Source organism: Camelus dromedarius, chromosome 3 (genome assembly GCF_036321535.1).
Source record: "Camelus dromedarius isolate mCamDro1 chromosome 3, mCamDro1.pat, whole genome shotgun sequence".
NCBI lineage: Eukaryota > Metazoa > Chordata > Mammalia > Artiodactyla > Camelidae > Camelus > Camelus dromedarius.
Window position 1 is genome coordinate 44,796,550 of NC_087438.1, and position 21,537 is coordinate 44,818,086.

A 21,537-nucleotide genomic window follows, 5' to 3' on the forward strand; every position below is an offset into this window, starting at 1 on the left:
CGTGGCAACTTATATTTTCATTATTGTCAGTTTTTCTTCTAAAAAAAATCCCACTTTAAAAGTGACAGATAAACATTGGTTCTGTCCAGGCCTAACACCTGCAGGCCCAGCTCCTGATATCACCCAGGACAGGGAGGGAGTGTGCATGGTGGGATGGAATTAGTGCGTGACGTTGCTTGTTCTGACTGCCACAGCCTGTAAGTAAAACCTATTTAGCCTGTATATTCGAATATATTGTATTTCTGTATCTCATCGGCATTCATTACGCCCCTGTAAATAAAATCATGGGTGGTTTTCTCTAGGCATGATTATGTAAATAATTGCATGGAACTGAAGGGAAATACTGGCATCCTAGTTTTCTGGAAATCCGCCTGTGCTTGCTAAGACTGAATTTAGTTGTGGCAAGATGAGACAGTCCCTCTCTGACTAGCAGCCACTGCTTTTCCTCCCTTTCCCTTCTAAACCTCCCAACAGAGTTTTCCATGCTCTTTCCCGTTTTTCACATTTCAGCCTGTTGCAGCCCACTGAGGCAGTGTTTCTCCGACTCTCTTTGGGTGAACACATTGTTTGGGGGTTTTATTGTCAATTTCCAATTTGTCATGGACCGGTTCTACTATAAATTACAATGAAAATGAATTTACCCCTGTGAAATACTCCTCCCTTGATTCCACAGTTCTGTCCCAGGGTATTAACATAGTGATCAGTTAAGTTCTGTGGTTCGTTCCTTCATAGGCATCCCCTCAAAGGGGAAGAATTGACAGCCAAAGCTATTTACACTGAAATCCCCCACTTAACTTTCTTTCTGTATGTTAGATTTGGCAGACTGTTCCATGGCAATTTTTAAAAATCTCGGTTTCAAAAATCATCTGAATGCATCATATAATAGATTAATATTGTTCATTTTTAGAGAGGTTTCTCTTTGGGGCAGAGAAACATGTATACATGTAGCCTTGTTGGGTATAAACAAGAACGTTTTCTTGTTCATTTCCACAGATAAACATTTTCCTTCTGTCCTTTTGTGAAAATTAAAACTGTCTTCAGAATCACAGTCACAGTGTCCTTCCAGAGCTTGGAGCTAACAGGTCGCAGGGGAACTTGCCCCTTTGGATAGAGCCAAATTGTGAGACCTTGCTTTGCCTTCCCCGCGATGCAGTTATTGTCAGTTTCCAGCCGTGACATTGCGTGCCTGCAGAGCCTGTCTCCCAGCCATTTTTCCCATTGTTGTCAATCTTTGGCACACCCAGGCAAAGTCCCCCTGAGGTTGAGCAACTTAATTTAACTGATGCCTTTTTAAAGCCTTGAGGCCTAGGTCACTTCCAGATGAATGATTTTATGTCTCCATTTTTTTTTTTTCACATAGGTGTATTTAGCCAAAGAAAATAAAATACATAGGAAGCTATAACCTACTCTCAAATCTGAATCTCAGTATTTTTTGTGGTGGCCAACACCTAAAATACAAACAGGGATTCCATGAGTTTTGGAGCTTGCTGCTGGCAGCCAGAAAGCTGTTTTCTCTTCCCATGCTGAGTGTGCGGCTTTGTTTGGTGGTGTTTTAACAAAGTTCCCCTCCTCCTCTAGTGATAGTAGATAAAGTATCTGTGTTAGTGTAACTCATTATATGTTTTGGCCTTGGTTGTGGTGATAATTCTTAGAAATAAGTTGAAACGAACTGATTATTTTTACAGTTTTTGAAATGGAATTTGTATAATCTAGACTGACTATTTTTAATTTTTTTAAAGATACAGAGTTCTTGTTACCCCCTTGAAGAGACCACCAAAACATGATTAGGCTTTTTAGAGTTTCTTTATATGCCTGAATTTATAAAGCAGTAATTATTGTAGTAAGCAGAAATTCAAATATCTAGCTCAAGTTATCAGTCAAGAAGTTGGGTTGTTTCTTTGCTTCATCTCTAAGGTTTTCTGTTTAGTTTTGATCATGGATGAATTATGAAGAAGACATGTATAGGCAGATCTCTTGACATTCATTGTATCTTCCCAAACCTTTTTTTTTTTTTTTTTTTTTGGTTGCAAAACAAGGGAAAAGAAAACTTAAAGACAGCTTAAATATTATGTCTATCTCCTTATATATGTCCTAGTATCCTTACTGGTTACTAGGACCTATGGTTATAGTTACTAGTTGGTTATCTTTGAACACATTCTATTCTAAAGGTTTTCACCGATGGTCATTTTCTCTATGCTTTTTCTTTTAAACATTAGCTGTTTTGCTTTTGCCTGTATATGGTTTCTGTACCTACATTTTGAAAAGTTGCCTTTGATTTGATGGCTTAAATTCAGCAAACATACTACCGCTACATATAAGCATCTTTCACAGATTTGGTTCGCCAACTCTTTTTTATGGGAGGACCAGTCCTTGTCAGATTAAAGCCCCTTCAAGAATGATTTTAAATATTTATTACTATATCTGTGAAATTATATTCTTTTGTACCAGCAGTACCTTGATTTTTTTTTTAATCTTTGGAGAAAAGTAAATCATCAAAATATGAAAATTAAGGAAGCCTGAAAGTGAACATGCATAGAAGTTTATATTTCAATTTTTAAAACTTTGGTTTTATGTCTGCCTTGGCACAGATTTACCTCATTTCTTCGAGAAAATATCATTGAAAATTAAAATGACTCTTAATAAACTGAATTTTGTTCTCAGGATATTTTTTGTGCTTCGATTTCACACATAGACAACATGTAAAATCAAATTTAAAAGATTTTAAGTCAGCTAAATTTTACTGATTTGAGTGCCTGGGTATTATTTATTCAATATGTGAAATCAAATTCATATGCATATATCCAAGTAGAAGCATTATTCACCTCACATTTGAAGTAAGCAGTGCATAACTTCTTACATGTTGTGAAATAATTATTTTATAGGCTAATCGTGTAGTATGTGTAAAATATATTTCATAAATGTGTTAACTGCCCAGGATAACAAAATCAGCCCTTTACTGTGTTAGCCTTTTTATTCATTTAAGAAGTGACATCTGGAAAATCAAGGTTCCTCCTCAGCTGCCCAGTCTACTTTTACCATGTACTTAATATGTCATAAACTTTTCATGTCTCCTTCATTCATGCTTCGCATTAAGAGCCTTCACATGTGATTTTTAACACAGAGAATAAATCAAAGGTTTGCAATTAAAATGTAGCTAATAGGGCCATTTTGTAGATATAGCAGTCTAATAGCGCCTGTTTATGTAGAGGTAATGTCTGCTTATCAATCTTTTAAAAGTATTTTCTAAGTCACTTAATTTTTGAATATTTGCAGTCATCTAATTAGCATGCTTTGCTGATTTTCTTTCCTGTCTAATGGAGCAACTCTGTCTCATCATACTTTCCACTGCTTCCTCCTAGGCTCACAATCGTTCAGAAAGTGGAGAATTGGCATTCGTTAAACAGCTAGTTCGGAAGATCCTTATTGTCATCGCCCGCCCGGCTCGGTTATTAGAGTGCCTGGTAAGTCGCCCCTCAAGGTGATTATGTCATTTATTGTTAACTGTGGGAAGGCCGTGACCACCAGAAAGCTCCCATTGCGTTTGGCTTCAAAGACCAGAGCTAAATGGAAAGTCAAGAGAAATTACATGTGAATGTTTATGACCACATCCATGTGTGGGTGCTTTTTCTTGTCTGGTTTTAAGTAAAAATTCAAGGATTTGTGTTGTATTAAGAGATAGTCATATCACATTCTGGACAGACTTAAAAAATGATCATGAATTCATGTACTTGGCTTGAACTCAGCATAATTACTATGTTACAGCTCATTTGAAACACTCATTGTGCCTCACTTTTTTGGAGTTGCCAAGATACAGAGAGTGGGAAATCAGAGATAGGATGTATGGTGACCTGCAGTTATAATTATTACTTATTTTTTAAATGTGGCATGTTAGCAATCTCGTCAGCAACCCACTTGGAGAGCACAATGGGACCTTATCTAAACCTGGAGAAATGGGACTTTGCAAGATTAGTTTGTTATATAAATTATAAGAAGCATTTTTATTCATCAATTGTAAAATTATACAAAATATAAAATATTTATCAATTATAAAAAGTACAAAGAAAGTAGTCACTGATCATTTTCCTGTTTTAAAATCTTTGCTTTATGCAATTTTGATTGAGATTTCAGTCAACACTGTGAATAAATATGAAGCTTCAAACATAAGAATAGTTTCATGGGGTTTAACATAGCATCGAAACTCACTTTCAAGTTTCACTAGCTGTTAAAGTATTTGCAACACAGTGTACAATATAGCTTTTTCAGAATTTTACATACACACGGATATACATACATGGTGGTATTGCTTTGGTTTTGGTCTTACTGTAATTAAGATTCATAGTTTTTTTATCAGAGTGAAACGTGTGCAGCCCTGTAAGATGAGTGAGATGTGGTAGACAGAGAGTCTTGAGGAGAAAGGTAGGGGTGTGGTGGAGGAAGGCTTTCCATCAACGGCCAGGACCCTTAGAATCACAGAATCAAAAGCATTGAGCGTCTCCGGAAGGATGAAGGGAAAGAACAATACTCTGGATGCCTCTGCGGGGGAGAGTGTGTGACTGGCAAATGCAGACGGAAGGAAGCCTTACTTTTTCCTGCTCTTCCTGCTGTACCTTTTGAATTATGCACCACAAGCTTGTACTTCCTGTGGTTGTTTAGTGTGGGGGAAAATACCATTTAGCATTAAAACTTGCTTCTCTGGACAGGAGCAGATATGCTAAGAGAGATCTTGCCTTAAAAGAGGAAAGGACTTTTTTTTACAGTAATCACTTTTAATCAGAAGAGAAAAGGTGAAAGTACACGTAGCCCATCAAAGGTAGAAACAAGTGAGCTTAGTAGTAGATCTGAAGATGGTGCTGATTTCCGCACTGTTTAAAGCTCAGATGAAACCACAGTTTCAGAGTTTTAGGGAATGTTTCCCCAACCAGTCATCTCAGGCCTGTAGTTCCAGGCTTGCTTTGTCTCTCATTGTAAATTTACGTCAAGGGCACCGAGCGTGGACATTGGTTCGGCTTTACTCCATTTGCAGCTTCAGAAAGGCCATTTAAAAAAAATAATTCTCAGGTGAAATGCTGAGATTCCAAAATTGCCTGTTTGGGGCACTAATCAAAATGGGGAAAATCCTGGGGGAAGAAATCTAGGAAGTATAACTGAAAATAGTAACTGTGTTTTAAATCTGTAAGTGTAATCATTTATAGCACATAAATCCACGCATCCATCTAGAGTGATGTGATCCTCAGGGTTGTTATTGGCAGCAGACAGCCAAAGGAAGTAAAATACTTAGGGGAAAAGGTGCTACTGAATTTTCATAGAAGACAGAGGTAACTATTCAGAGGTGAAATTTTCATATTTTTCTTTTGTAGTGCTCCCGTTATATAAATATTAATAACTGAATTTTAGAGTTTAGTGATAAAAGTGGTAATTTTGAGATTTTTATTCCTAATATTTTTGGACACTTCTATACTAAGGGAGTTTCCTACAAAACCTTCAAGAAAAATGCATTCTCATTGTATTCATTTTGTGGCTATTTGTGGAGAGAGAGAAACTGAGTCTTCTGGATGAGAGTCACTGATTTTTAAAACTTTGCTAAAAAGTCACAATTAAAAATTCAGATCTGTTCATTTTCAATAAGATAGATACCTTAGGTGGAGCATAGTGCCTTCCAAGTTGCATTACGAGGAAACTGGACATGGAAATTATCTTCGGATTACCAAGTATATAAATGTATTGCCTTAGAATGTAAATAGGCTTTGGATATGAACTGAAAACTATGTATGTTTTAGATCACATAATCCCTTTGCCTCCTTTCTGTGTATATAACTCACAACCATGTATATTCACCCACTTTACTGTGAATGGGATTCGTGGAATAAAACCTCAGACAATTTTGGCTCAAAGAAGTATCCATCTGTGTTTGTCTTCTGCTAGGAATTTGATCCTGAAGAATTTTACTACCTACTGGAAGCGGCAGAAGGCCATGCAAAAGAAGGACAGGGTATTAAAACGGACATTCCCAGGTACATCATTAGCCAGCTGGGCCTCAACAAGGATCCTCTGGAAGGTGAGAACCCTCGTGGGGCTTTTACTTGCTTACGCATCACGGCCTCCTTGAAGAATTTAGCAGCAAATCTTTACTTTGCCCTCATGTTTTGGCTCTGTCTATTGAAAAGTCCGTATTTGGGGGCCAGTTGTGATTTGAAGGAAACAGCTATCAGTTGAGTCTTAAGAAACAAGTAAACATGACCCACTTTGTGTTTACCTGCAGTAGGGGACAGACCCTGAAATCCTAGCGGCCTATCGGCATGATAATTCCAGAATGTCCAGGAAGGGTTTAGATTTCCAACCTCTCTGGGTTTTTTTTTTTTTCTCTTGCAAAGCTCCGTCGGGTTCTCCTCAAGGGTACAGATCTTGAAAATGTTGGTGAAGAAATTCATTACATTTAAATTAAAAGTGACACGTAAATGTAAAGTAATTTGGGAGTGAGGTGACTGATAAATGATGATAGATTAAATTAGGTGCAGTGTTCGTAAATCTATTTGTGCTTACTTGTCTCAAAAAAGTATGAAAAATAGTGATATAGAGAGCCAGTAGGGAAAAAATGCTTTTTAAAACTTATAAAAGTATTTCTGGTTGATTCAAATGAAAAAAAGTAAATCTAATGCTATTAAATACAGAGAAGAGGAAGCACTCTGTTAGTAATTTTTTTTTTAAATCTGATATTTGCAAAGCACTCCCTACACCCCTTTTCCTGTTCATTATTATTTAAGATTGTCATTTAAAACGCTTAGGTTATATACTGCCTGAAAAGACTCAAAAACAATCATCGACTCTTTTATTCAAAATTGTCTTCCTGGTTCATTAAATTGAATTTGCAAACAGTGTTTATCTTGCTAAATTGTTTGTGATGATGCTGACTGTTGGCACAGATATTTTCCCATCTACAGCCAGGGAACCTGCTGCCCTCTGCCTCCTCTCCTATTTCCCCCGCTTTGTTTGCTCTTAGGGCCATTGAATCTTTGCTTCCAGTGAAATGATGCATGCATTACTGGGAGATAATGCCAGATAAATTTATACTGTACTGAAAGCAATACCACAACAGATTCATCACTTATCAGAGACTGGTGGATGCTTTTCTGAAAAGTTCCCTGGGGAGAGATTTTTTTCCCATGGCTTTTAAATTACCATCTTTACCTTTTTGAATCATGAGTCTTCAGAAATGGTTTAAATCAATGAAATAAAAAGGGCAGATGTTTAATGGTATTTAGATGAGTTTTAAAAATCTCTTCAGGCATTACAAAATGATGCCTTGGCTTCCTGCTTCAAAAGCTGACTCTTGGTTCCATTCCATTACTACCCACTGCTTACAAATAATATGTATTTCCCAGATAATAGTTATTTAGCAGAAATTCTATTTAAAACAGAACCATCTTTTAATTTGTTTTTTTTATGAAAATAATTGGAGTGGGGGAGGCTGTCAAAGTATATTATAGTGACTCTTCACGCCGGTGGGGTTGAGGTTGTATCAGCCCCGAGAGTGTAGACCGAGCGAGCTCCTCACAGTTTTCTTGCCTGGCAGTAAATATCACTGTGGCCTGAGCCTTTGGCAGGTGAATTATCTGAGGCCCATTAATGTACCTTTATAGAGTCTTTTCAAAAATGTGTGATTTTTGACAAGTTTCATGTTTAGTAATACAAATTTATCACTGGGAATTGTGTTTTTAACTCTGGACACTTAATTTTCTTGCTTCAGATTTGAGGATGGTTTTTAATCTCTTTGCTGTAATCACCTAAAATGTGATTATGACAAACTCTGATCCACATTTGTCTCCTTTCTTATCATTGTCTACACTATGACCTTGGAAGGGTAGAAGTGAGGGTCTGGAATGGGACTGCCCAGGGTGCCAGCACTGCAGGCTGTGACCTTGACCCCACTGTCCATGAGCCTTTTTGTGCCTCACTGTTTTCCATAAACACTATGCAATGGTACCTCTTCAAAGGGTTGTTTTTCGGATTATATGAGTTCACCTCTGCACCCAAGATGTAATGATGCTTAATAAAAGTTAGCTGCTGTTGCTGTTTTACTTAAATAAAATTAAAATTACCCCTTTGAGCCCTTCCAGCTGAATACATTGTAGTCCATCCCCTAGTCCCTTAGTCGAAAGTGTTAGTCACATGGGATGTTGACATCATTTGACCAGGAAAGTCCACAGTTTGTACTGAGCTCATTTTTCATTCCCTGAATTTCCCCTACAGGTAAACTGGAAGAGTTAGTGTCAGTTTCTGGTTATTTTCGATTCTGGAGTTAGTTTTTATCTAAAGGCAACACTCCAGTGTTGCTCTGCTTCGTATCTTTTATGTGTAATCTCTCCCAAAAAAGGATGATTATATTTATAAAAACATGAATACATGAAATTCTAAGAGTCTAAGAAATAATACTAGATGCACACAAAAATACATAACTAAAAGCTGTAACTTTGTACTATACACATTCAATTTTGAAAAATTAAAAAATAGAAATTACCTGTGATCTATCACTTAGAGATAAACTGATCAATTTTGGAGAAAATTCTTTTATGTTCTTTTTTTAATAAAATGTGTTTTTTAAGTATAAAAATCAGAATGAAAAATAAAATGAATTAGGTTTTCTCATTTACTTATATAGACTGAAGAATACATTCCAATGTACATTGAGCAGTTAGATGCCTTTGTCTCTTGACTAGACCACGAGGGTAGTATTTAGCTGTTGTCAAACCTGTGTTACCCAGCCCAGGATTGACTACTTTACATGATTTAATTAGTAATAAATAACAATCAGTATTCAGTGATCACTTAATTTTTGTTGGTCAACATGCTAAGAGCTTTACATGCACATCATATGTCATACTCATAAGAAACTCTAAGAGATAAATAATATTGTTCCCATCTTATGGAGGAAGAGCCCAAGGTTAAAAGGTCACTAGTACGTGCTCTTAGTGGTGTTAACTCAAGTCTTTTGAACTCCAAAGTCCTCTTAACAACTACTATTGCTTCCTTTCTGACAAATTTCACATTCTTATGTACTAGGGGGTTCATCTCTCACTGGATGTGAAGGAATAGGAATAAGGGATGCTCACCACAACTTGAGACTCATCTCTGAGCTGTAGTTAGTACATCTTTGATGACTGTCAGAGCCTGGGAAGACCTGGCTGTCTGGAGTATCTGATTATAAGCACAGTCATGGCCCAAATCCTTTGCAAGCGGTGGTGATGGAGTCACCCGGTGAATCCTGCTAGTGTGGGCGGAGGCCCAGCTCTAAAGTACCTGTGTCTAAGCTCTCATGAGAAATGGGGTTCTAGGGAAGAGTCTGTAATGAACAATTTCAAAATGTCAGTTGCTGGTTCTTGCCATTTTGGACTTAAAATTTTCCCCTGGGTACATCAGAGTATAGAGTAAATTGTTCTTTCTTTTTTCTTTTTTTTTAATATTGGAGGAGTTGTTTTTCTTTTGTTTTCACATAGTGCTCTTGTCAAGTTGCAACTGTCCTATTTCTCTCAAACTTTGCCTTTTTTTTAAACTTAGAGATGGCTCAGTTGGGAAACTATGACAGTGGAACAGCAGAAACACCGGAAACAGATGAATCAGTGAGTGCAAGTATCTTTCTTGATGAAATAGGATATTGGTTTTTTCTGTTTATTAGCATCTGTAGATTTTGGCTGTGTTAATTACTGTATTTGTTCAACAAATATTTACTGTGCTTCTATATGCAAGCATGTAATTTTAGCCCCTCTATTCAAAGAGAAACAAATTAATAAAAAGAAATCATGCACAAAAAATAAAAATGAGAAACTTGAATGAGGTTTATGAAGAAAAAGGGCCATGTCCTACTAGAATATAACATAAAGAGATTTACCTTCATCTTGCCAGTCCAGAAAGATCTCCCAGAAAACATCCTTCTTGATGAAATGTGATGTTGGTTTTTCTGTTTATTAGCATCAGGAGATTTTGGCTTTTACATAGTATTTTCTTTAAACATCATAATGCTATTTAAGAGCACATGCTTTATAACATAAAACTGTGGTCTCATTTGCATTCAGATGCAGAAAGCCAGTCGTGAAAGCATAGACTATTTCTTATCCTGGCTATTAAAAAAATAATCATAGACTGTTAAAAAAAAAGATACAGTAAGAATTGGAACCAAATCTACTGTTTTTGAACAGAATAGGAAGGAAATATTTTAAATGAATTGGTCACTAAACTACTACTGATCCATCTTAAAGACAGAAATGTGTAAACTCAACTATATTTAATTAGAAAATGCATTGATTTGCTCAAGTGATGCATTTAAATGCAGGTACCCTCTGGTGAAGCTTTCCAACAGTAAGTACAACGCTTATCAAGCATATAACACAAAGGAAAGGGCACTTGAGTTGAGACGTGAGAAGTTACTAGGATGAAAAGGGGCAGAGGGAACATTCCAGGCCAAAGGGACATCATGTGACACAAGGGAGAGAGTGTGTCTGAGGGCTCAAAGTAGGGAGACCTGAGAGCTACAGCCTGGAGAGCCCAGGTGAACGCTGGACTCAGACCTCCCTGCTGTTCATCTTTGTTGAACGTTTTCTTTCAGAGAACAGTAGGAAGCTTCTGAGCTGTGGGGGAAATGTGTGTGTGTGTGGAGTAGGGAGGAGTGGACAGGGAGATGACCCGATCAGAATTACCGACTGGGAAAAAAAATCGCACACTGATTGCAGTGTAGGGAGCAGATGGGTGAGGGAGCAGGCAGCAGTGTCCATGGGGAAGCCTCTGAAAGGCTGCAGGAGCATCACAGGGGAGGGGTCCTGCATGCTGGTGCCATTGTCCCTCATGTGATCAGCAGAAGAGGAACCGAGATGGGCCAGCCCCCAACTCTTGGGGGTGGTCAGGAGAGAGGGGCAGCTGTGTAGCCTGGAGGCTAAAATACCCAGGCTCTGGAGTCAAACCTGACTTCACTTCTCACAAGCTGTGGGAATCTCTCTGTGCCTCAGTTTCCTCATCTGTAAGCTCGATAGAAAAGATTATCAAAGATTATATGAAACAGTCTGTAAAATGGTTAGGACAGCATCCCAAAGTAAATGCTAAGTAAATGATAACTGTTTTATGAGTTTTATCATAACTGTCATAATTGTGAATGTGCAGAAGCTGAAGTTCCTTTAAACTGGCAATTGAACGTAAGGTGTAAGGTCTCCCAGCCCCCAGGGGGAGAGTTTTTGGTGGAGGTCTAAGTGACTGAGGATCATCCGTGGGCATAGGTGAGGTCACTCGGGTGGGGAAGAGGTATTGAAACAAGGGAGCTGGGATGAGGTCTCACAGCCGAAGCTGTGGAGAGCAGTAGAGTGGGATGTTTGAACAAGTAAGTGGTCCCAGTCTTGGATTATGTTTTCTGAGGCAGGGCAATGGCAGGTGATGAGTAGGTCCAGGTCCTGTGGCCAGAGTCCAAGGGGAAATAGAGGAGGGAGATGGTTAGTTGAGTTCAGGAGGTCAAGAAGCCCACAGGCCAGGTTGTTGGGTGAGTTATGTGTGTAGATACTGAAGTCACCCAGGATGGTGAGAGAATGCAGGCATTGAGGAAGGTGGGAAGCTGAGTCTAAGTCTTCTAAAGGTAGAGGAACAAGGGATAGAAAGCAGATACCAGCACTGAGTCATGGGGTTTCTTCCAAAATTAGAGGAGAGGAATTCTGGTTTTTGCAGAGGGAGCAAAATGACTTAACGCCCACTCAGTGCTGAGATGCATGGGGCATGGGGTGTGAGAGAATTTATTGTTAAAAACAAAAAGGAAAAAAAAAAAACTTTGTTCTTGTCCTTTGAGCTAAACTTTTTTTTTTCCCCTAGTAAGGATAGACTTTATTTGAAAGGATTACTGCATGAGGGGAAAGGGACTGTTGCCATAGGGAACATGCAGGTCTGTAAAGAGTTAGGCAAAAAGTGGTTTTCTTTTACAAAGAGGGAGTAACAAAGCTAGAGAATCTTTTACTCTGAGCCCGGTCAGTTCTCAGGATGAGCTGAACTTTTTAAAGAGCTATCTTGTTGAAAATTGGTATCTTTTTGAAAATTAGAGTATGGGTGGGTGGAAGGAAGGAAGGTCTAGCTTGCTCTGCTCGGCTGCCCCGTTCATTGCCAACTACCTTTTCCAAATAGGAAAGGTTGCCCCAGGGATGAAATAGACATGGTCTGGCCAGGCACAGAGAAGTCATGCCATCCACCAGCCCATGCAGAGCCACTCCAGTCCGTTTTTTGCTGGTTGACTGAAACTAGAGTTAAGGTTTGGCATTTTGGACTTAGTCTTTTAAAGTTTTAAAATTTAGGATGAGGCTAAACTAAGTAGCTTACAGAGGTAAACTAAAATCAGGAATTTTCAAAAACTTGATGCCTCTCTCTCTTGGAAATGAGGTTCACTTAAATGAAACTGAGCCACTGTCATGAGGAGTAATTAATCAGCACTGCCTTGGAAATTTGATCTTTAAAGCTGTTCCCCAGGTTCCTTTGGCTGGAATTCTGCACTTCAGCATATGAAAACAACAGAGCATATAATTCAAATATTATTTATTTTGCTGCTAAAATCATTTTCTTGAATTCTCAGCTATTTTTTCACTTCTGTATTTTGTCTCCAAGAGCTCTAATGCTTCCCTGAAACTTCGAAGGAAACCTCGGGAAAGTGATTTTGAAACGATTAAATTGATTAGCAATGGAGCCTATGGGTGAGTAATTCAAGAAAACTCTCTATTGTATTTTAACACCCCTGAGAGATATATTCTTCACATTTCCCTTTTGCCAAATAGATGTTGTTGGGGACTTTAGTTTTCAGATCACTGCTCCTTCATTGGTGGGTATAATGTGATGCCCAAATCATTCTTTATTGGTTACCCCATCAGAAAACATTCCAGGTGACCTGGGAGTTATTGAAGAGGGTTGGAGAAGACTTTATATAGTAAAAATTTCTAAAGAAAGGGAAAATTGTTATATATGGTGTGTTTATCTAGATACACACACACACATCTGAGATACAAATATAATATGTATCTCTGAATATATATAAATTCATATATAGCATTTCTACTCGAAAATTAGCTTAAGTATTTGTCCTGTCTGATCAGCAGTCAACCTTGTGAGAGAAGCACTTAAATAAGAAGGCTGGTTGAAAGTTTAAAGCAATACACTCCTTTTAGTCTGTGTATATTACACCAGGATTTTTTTTCAGTTGAACTCTATGCTGTAATCTGATCACATTAGTGGTGCCCCTTCCTTGATTTATTTTTACAGACAGATGATTTCCTTCTCATGGCGTAAGGTCAATACTGACAAGATCTTTCTCAGTTACTAATAGTTCGGGAGGGTAATTAATAAGCAACCTGTGTCCTGATCCATTTTAGACAACCCAGAACTCCAGTTTAATTAAGTATTAATCTCAATTCCATCTGTAGGTGGAGAGCAATAAACAATCCCGTAGACATTTATTGCCATTTATCACACACACGAGCAGATGAAATAGAAACCATTTTTGTTATGCCCCAGGGATGTCTCTTTTTACATTTTTTTTTCCGCCTCTCATATTTTCTGCACCATTAACTTAGTGAAGAACTTAAATATTTGTGAGTCCTTTCTATGCTTCACTGATTTGTTTTCAGGATTGTGTCAAATGGCATATTTCCTGATGTGGCTTTTAAATGCTTTCTGATGTTTTATTTTTGCAATATTTTATTTCTTTCCAGGACCTCATTGGAACTTTTCTACCTGAGAAAATTGTTTTAGCGTGCAGCTGTTTGTGGCTTTGTTTGTTTATTATTGGTCCTTAGTTCTTTTAGTTCTGGAGATCATCTGAGGGTTTCTTCTTTGATTTAAGGGGTCTGTGGGCTTGAGCACGGCTCGATTTTATTGGCGGTAGAATTCTGGAAGAGGATTATCGGTGAAGCACCACTTCTGTCAAATTTGGGCATATATCTTAGCAGTATTTGGAGCTGTAATTGGTTGAGTAAACTCATTTGTAGTGCAATTAAACCACTGTATAGTAGATGAGGTATATCACACTTTGGGGAATGGTTGGGGATATACAAGAAGTTAAACAAGCTGTGAATCAGTAAACACCCAGGACGCAGGCCAAGTCATTAATGGGCTTACAAGCTGCCTGCAGGAGCCTCTGCAGATCAGCCAGAACTTTTTTTTTTTCCCTCTTTTGCTCTTCTCTGAGTTCATCTCTCATTACGTTTCTGACAAATTTCCTCTGCGTTTTAATTATTTTTAATTTAAAATTTGAATAGAGCTCCACTCATCAGCCCACCCATTCAGGATGCTGATAGTGGGCTTGTGTGAACTGGCTGAACAAACAGTCCCCTGTGGGTCCATGAATCGGGGCCGTTCAAGGCTTGCTTAGACACCGGTGTGACTGAGCCCACCACTCACATCAGTGACTCAGAGTGACAGCAGTTTTGTGACTTCTCAAAAATGGCTTACTCTGGGCACTAACCCTCTCATTAGAAAGAGCTGTAACCCGTCATGGTTCTCTCGACATCCTGCTCAGTGACAGTTCATGGTATAAAGCCAGTTTGCCGAGTTGATAAGCCCGTGATTTCCTGCTCTGTTTAACAGGTTCCAGAGCCCTGACTGGCAGTTGGACATCCCTTCATGCCAACTCAGCACTTTGTAGAAAGCAAATGCTTACCGTGTGCCAGGCGCCATGCTAGTTTCTTTATATGTGTGTCCTCTTCTCACAAGACCTCGTGATGTGTCAATATTATTTCCACTTGGGTGTGGGGAGAGAGAGGCTCAGATACTCTGACTCCAAGCAGAGCTCTTTTCTCCCTCACAATAGCGTTTAGAACTTTTTGGCATCTCAATTTTTCCATCCAGCACTTCCACCTGGATTTTTAAGTTACAATTTCGAAAGTCTTCGAAGTGAAAGAATAAAATTGACCTAAAATTTCTAAAAGAAAGAAAGCTCCATTTGAAAGGCACAGTGCTTCTTCACATTTCTTTCTAGCCTTGCTGCGTGTTCTTCTCTTTTTAACCCTCCAAGGACAGGGTCATTTACCTGAGAGGGCAGGTGTGCAAGTCTGTGAGTCATTGGAGGCCCCTTCTTGCGCATGCCCTCCGCTGATAGCCTTTGCTCTCCACTTCCCCTACCACATGCACTCTCCTTCCCACGTGCAGGTTTGCTCGCAGGGATTCCTGTACGGGGCTCTCAGATTCATGTATAATTTTATACACGTGAAACATTCACACTCCTGGTAAGACAGATTCATTCTGCTCTAGATCCTGCCAGCTTCCAATGCCATTTCTCCCCATCCCCCACCTCTGTTCTGCGTGGGTGGAGTGATGCTTGACTCAGCAGCAACCAGGGTCCCCAGTTGTGCCCGCTACCCCATGCATCACCTCCCACCCTTGAATTTCCTGTTTCACAAGGAGGTCAGTGTAGGAAAAGAGGGACAGAAGCAGCCTTTTCAAAGAAAGCAACCCTGGGGGCCAGAAAGCAGGGTTAAGGGATGAATCAGTTCCTTCTAGTTTTATGGCCATGGGAGGTTTGCAGCTCTGCTTAGCAGTGTTAGATGTCTGCTGGCAGGCTACTGTTTGTCTTTCTTTGTTTCTCATTTTCAGCCTCTCCCTCCCTCTCTCTCTCTCCCCCTTCTCTCTCTGCTGACTTAAGTAGATTTGGAACACCGACTTCCAGGAAGGGAAGGAAGGTATATGAGAGATACCACTTACAACTAAACAGATGTCAGCATTAGGATGATAGGAACAATATGCCCAAAGCAGTACAGAGATGTGAGAAAAAAACAACAGAAAACAAAACAAACAAAAACCCAGCGACAGGGAATTTTAATTAAGTCTAGTTGACTTTTGCCACTTGATCAAGATATGTATGTCCTGAGGCAATGATATCTCAAGCCACCTAAAGGATTAATTTCAGCTGGTTAGGTAAATTGCCCTAAGGATTACCTGATTATTTTAAGTAAATAGCAAGGGAGAGCAGAAAGTCAAGTCAAATTTTATGAACTGAAAATCTGAGACTTAAGATTGAAGAGCTTTTATACACGTTACCTAGTCTAGATACTGGTCAAATTGGGCATCTTTCTCTTTTTTTCTTTTTTTTTCTCTTTTTTTCTTTCATAGAGTCCTATACATCCCTGTTCTTTTTCCTTCATTTCTTGTTGTTCTGAAACACACTATGGAGCAGTTATTTATATAAGAAATTATGATGCGATGTGAAAAACCAAAATGGCAACCTATTAATAGTCAAAAACTGAAGTTCACAGTATTATACGTCTGGGGTACCCAGCACTAAACTTACTCAATATTAAATATTGAAGAAGAGATGGAAAGTGAGCTGTATTCCAGTTGAGTCTCAAGAATAGACAAGTGTTTATATGAAGATACTGTTTTTTTCTTTTAACATTTTCAGTTCCAAAGTTTATTTTGAAAAATAGTTTCTCTGTTTGAAAAATCTTCATGTCAATATCTACCAGTGACAAAGAGGAAGCCTCGTTATTTTCTGTGCTCCCTTTGACTCTCTGTCCTGCTGTCAGCTTCTGATTAGGAGAAGCTCAAGGGTTTTGAATCTTGATTTTATCCAATCAGTAATAGGAAATAGAAAAAAATTTTTAAAGTCTTTGTTCTGATTCAGAAAGAATGAACAGTTGTGAGAAGGGGTAAATTGAGAGTTCAAGATTTGCAGTCACTACTACGTATGAAACAGATAAACAGCAAGGTCCTACTGTGTAGCACAGGGAACTGTATTCAATATCTTGTAGTTACCTATAATGAAAAAATATGAAAAGGAATATATGTATGTACATGAATGACTGAAACATTATGCTGAACACCAGAAACTGACACAACACTGTAAACTTACTATACTTCAATTAAAAAAAGAAAAAGAAAGAATGAGTAGTTGGTTAATAAAAAAGTTGGTCAAAGTGGGAAATCACCAAAAAATATGTACTTTATTTTAATGTAACCTAAATATGTATATAAATTTACTAACCTTTTAATATAACACCTTTATAAGATAGCCAATATGAACCATACTCATTCATTCCTCAGTATCCGACAGGCATTGGTTCCAGGACCCCTCCTCAGATACCAGAATCCACAGATACTCAAGTCCCTTGTATAAAATGGCATCCTCTCGGACACTGTAAATCATCTCTAGATTACTTATAATACCTAATACAACGTAAATGGTAGGTAAATAGTTGCCAGTGTGGCAAATTCAAGTGTTACATTGTGGAATTTTATGGATTTTTTTTTTTTTTTTTTTTACATTTTCAATCCTCAATTGAATCTGATGATGCAGAAACCATGGATTTGGATGGCCGCCTGTCCTACATTGTTTGTGTTTTCCACTTTTAGCTTCTTTAAAGGTGAAGCAAGAACTTGAAGCAATCTAAATGCAAGAATCTTGATTTTTATTATTTTCTCAACTTTCAGAAATCTCACTCATACTAAAGCAATAGGAATTTTATTTAGTAACTCACGTTTATCAGTCCTTTCCCAAGCATTCTTTTCAGTTCTTTTATGAGCAACACTGCTTTCTATTTTCACACTCATGTTTCATCAGTTTAAATATTTGTTTAAATAAGTCAGTCATGATTTCAAGCCTATCCAGAAGAACAGGTGTGAAAGTAAAGCCAGCTGGTGGGAGCCCAAGTGTTTGGGCATCCTGCTGAGAGAGGACCACTAGCCCATGCAGGAAGCAGTGGGGGCCCAGCCAGCCAGCTCCCTTGTCAGTTTGCTGTATAGTGGGATATGTGGAGTGTGGTTAAGACAACTTTTCACTATGTAGGGAAGGAAGAGCTAGAAAACCAAATAAATGAGAAGAGAGAAAAAGGAGTAAAGCAAAAAAAAAGAATGTTTAAACAGAGACCCCAAGAATGTGTGATCTAATGACTGAAGGGAAAAGATGGATACAGTGAGAAGACAAAGATGTACACACTTAAATAAAGATGAATTCCTGGTTGAACACTTCAGAGGAAAACGTGCATTTTGATTCAGCTGAGATTGAATATACTTAAGATCTATGGAAGTGCATCACCCTAACATGCTGGTTCCGCAGGAATTTAGGGTGTCCTAGTCCCCCTTGCTTTCCTTTTTCAGGAGCAGTGAATATCACTAGCCAGCATGCATTTCAGACAACCCCTTGTTTAGGAGGCAGACCCTTGGATGCACTTTGCTATGATTGATTGCTTTTTAGGTAAATTATTACTTAGTTGGTCATTGCGTTTGTTGCAGGACAGCCTCGTGTAACCTGTTACACACTTCTACTTGATGGCTCTTTAGGTAGATTGTTAATTATTTGAGCATTGCCTAACCTGAGAGTTCAAACCTGTCCTCCCTCAATAATGAGACAAGTGAGGAGTAACTTATGAGAAAAGGAGCCCCTCCAAGACATTTTCCTTGTTGTTCATCATTTCCAGGTAGAGTTTGAAGGATCCTCCTTCTAATTACCTCTTTTCTCTCATCATTTGAGGCTTCAGGGTGTCAATTGTCTTTACTGAGACAGAACTGGTTCTATTTGGGTGAGGCTTTCGGCAGAAATTCCATGTAACCTGTTCATTTTACAGTAAAGTTGCCAGACACCTCAGCCTGGGTCAGATCGATCAGAAATGCAGTGACTTTGGACCCCCTTTTTGGTTGGGAAATGCATTTCCTGTTGAAGTAGGCAGAGGTGTAACTCAGTCACGCTGAGGTGCGCAGGGAGGAAACCGGCTGCTCCGTGTTGAAGGGAGGGCAGCCTCACATGACCTAATACATACTTACTTATCTGGAAAGTTCATGGGAAGTAAACTACTCTCAGGCAGGTTGGAAATCAACTCTGGTCCCTTTTGGCAGATCCCATGGGTGTCATAGAATATTATTGCTTTAGTCATTTGAGAAAAAATGCCTAACGTATCCAATGCCGGAAAGACCGCGCTCAGGATATGTATGTTCTTTTGTTGTTTCGTGTTCTAACTTATGTACTGGATTTTGTTTTGTTTATGGGAAAACTGACAGCAAGAGCTAGCTGTTGGAAAATAGCTCAGTCTGGAGACTGTCCATTTCCTCTTCCTGGGCAGTATAGATGAATTTGATGCCTTATCTGTGACCCATAACCTTTATTGAAAGAATTAAAAAAAAAAAAAGAAATCAATCTAGCGAAAGGACTTTGGCCTGGAACGGGATGTTTGTAGCTCCCAGCATAGTTTGTAAGAGTTGAATCCCGGCAGCCACGTGAACTTAAAAAAAAAAAATGGATGATGGCATGGTTTATGGTACCCAGAAGCATCCCCTCTTCCTGTGAACCCCAACTCTCGTGCTCCTTTTCAGGGCAGTCTACTTTGTTCGGCATAAGGAATCGCGGCAGAGGTTTGCCATGAAGAAGATTAATAAACAGAATCTCATCCTCCGAAACCAGATCCAGCAGGCCTTTGTGGAGCGGGATATCCTGACTTTTGCAGAAAACCCTTTTGTCGTCAGCATGTATTGCTCCTTTGAGACGAGGCGCCACCTGTGCATGGTCATGGAGTATGTGGAGGGTGAGTCAGTCTCGGACATGGAGAACGTCACACCTGGGCCCGGAAACCACTGGCCCCTATGTGTGGCTGACGCTTTCTGTGTTTGTGCCCCTCCGTGGTTGTATCCACGCAGGAACTGAGGCCAGGCAGTGAGATGGCTGTATTCCCAGTCATTATCTTCTGATAATTGCTTGTAAAGTGCCAGCTCTACTATAACAAAGGGAAAATGAGAGCTATTTGGAAAAAGGTTGTTTTCCCTTTTTAATAGCTTTTCATCCTAAGTACCTTCTCTCAATTAAAGTTAGAATATGGGTGATGGCACTTTCCTACTTATTTTTATCATATACCATAAAAACATTCATTATAATGGATCTTCTTAAAGAATGCATTCACAACATTGTAAACTGACTATACTTCAATTTAAAAAAAGAAATTTATATTAAAATCAAATAAAAACAGAAACAAAACAAAAGAATGTATTCAAATATATCCTTTTTGGTATGTGGTACAAAATTAAAAATGAGCTAGGAGAAAGGTACATTTAAGAAAATCTAACTTTTTTTACTTTTGAGGGTTTGTGGTTTACCTTTTGACTGCTCCAAGTAATCTTATTTCCATCAATTTTACATTAAATTTTTGAATGTTTCAGTGGCCATGACTTGTGGACATAAACAATGTTAATAAAATGAATAGGTAAGTAAGGGCCAGAACAATTTCCAAAGCATCTAATTTAAGCTCTTGTAAATGTTTGCACAGAATCCCAAAACTTTGTATCTTGAAGAAACATGAAATACCGTTTTCATTTTGCAGATGAATGAACTGAAATCCAAGAAAGGGGAAGCATTACTGGACATTTAGTGGTAGATACAAGACAAAACAGCTTTCCTGATGTCCACCCGTTGGTCTTTTTACCACACCAATACTTTATTAATTTTTGTCTTGGTTATGCTAACAACGATAATTGACATTTATCACATGTTTAGTATGTGTTGGCAACATCCTGCATTCTTTACATAGAGTACCTCACAATGAAAGCAATGACACTGTTCGTATCCTGATATTACAGATGAAAGAACCAAGCCTAGTTTGCCTAAGCTGTCCCCACCTGTCAGAGTCAGAGCTGAGATTTGAACTCAGGCAGCCTGATTCCAGAATCCAGGTTTTCAAATGATTTATTTTAAATTGTTACCATATTCCTAAAACACATCAGTTCTTCAAATTTCAGTTCCACTTCAGGCCACATCTGCTCCCTTATTAGTATGGCTTCTTAAATAAAAATCTGTATTTTCTCCGCACCACTTCTTAATTAGAAATATGGTTACCTAACACAGTTTCCACTTATGAACGTGGTACGCAGTGTGTGTGGGTGGAGGCCGGTCTGCTTTGAAATGCTGCAGTCTAAACCGGTGGTCTTTAATCCTAGGTCATAGGACACCTGCTAAATCTTTTCCTTGTGTTCTGTAGGGGGCGACTGTGCTACCTTAATGAAGAACATGGGTCCTCTTCCTGTTGACATGGCCAGGATGTACTTCGCTGAGACGGTCCTGGCCTTGGAATATCTACATAATTATGGAATTGTACATAGAGATTTGAAACCAGACAAGTATGTACACTGATGAAACATATGCCTTTTTCCCATACAGTGCAGAAAGTTTTCTTATGTCTATAAAAGTGTTTTCTTTTAATGCTGCTTTGTACATTTTAATGTTCTCTCATAATGTTCCCAAATGAGTCATTTTTAACAGTATATATGGTTATTTTTGTATAATCTTTTTAAAGGCTGTAATGTTGATAACGATAGCTTTTAAGAGACAAAAGAAAAAGTTTATAAAGCCAGGGTTAGTTAATTTTTTAAAAGTTTTTTTTATTATGTAAACTTTTGAATAGTTGCACAGAATTCTGTGTTGTTCTCTGGACAGTTTCTGCATTTGGAATCATCCTTAGATAATCCTTTTCTACTCCAAGATGACGTACTTGATATTCTTTCCTATTTTATTCACAAATTAATTATTATTTAATTTTTAATCTATGTGGAGTTCATTTTGGT

The 21,537-nt window shown here is 38.5% G+C and overlaps 1 protein-coding gene across 13 annotated transcripts in view; it reads left to right on the plus strand.

Moving 5' to 3' along the window:
- Positions 1-21,537, plus strand: part of MAST4 (microtubule associated serine/threonine kinase family member 4) — a 514,314-nt gene that overhangs the window by 454,843 nt on the left and 37,934 nt on the right. For all 13 annotated transcript variants that reach the window (XM_064481100.1, XM_064481104.1, XM_064481102.1 and 10 more), the window contains 6 exons: positions 3,360-3,461; positions 5,923-6,055; positions 9,553-9,614; positions 12,619-12,704; positions 19,303-19,511; positions 20,955-21,093. In XM_064481100.1, coding sequence (XP_064337170.1) covers positions 3,360-3,461; positions 5,923-6,055; positions 9,553-9,614; positions 12,619-12,704; positions 19,303-19,511; positions 20,955-21,093 — 731 coding nt within the window. The remainder of the gene's footprint in view (positions 1-3,359; positions 3,462-5,922; positions 6,056-9,552; positions 9,615-12,618; positions 12,705-19,302; positions 19,512-20,954; positions 21,094-21,537) is intronic.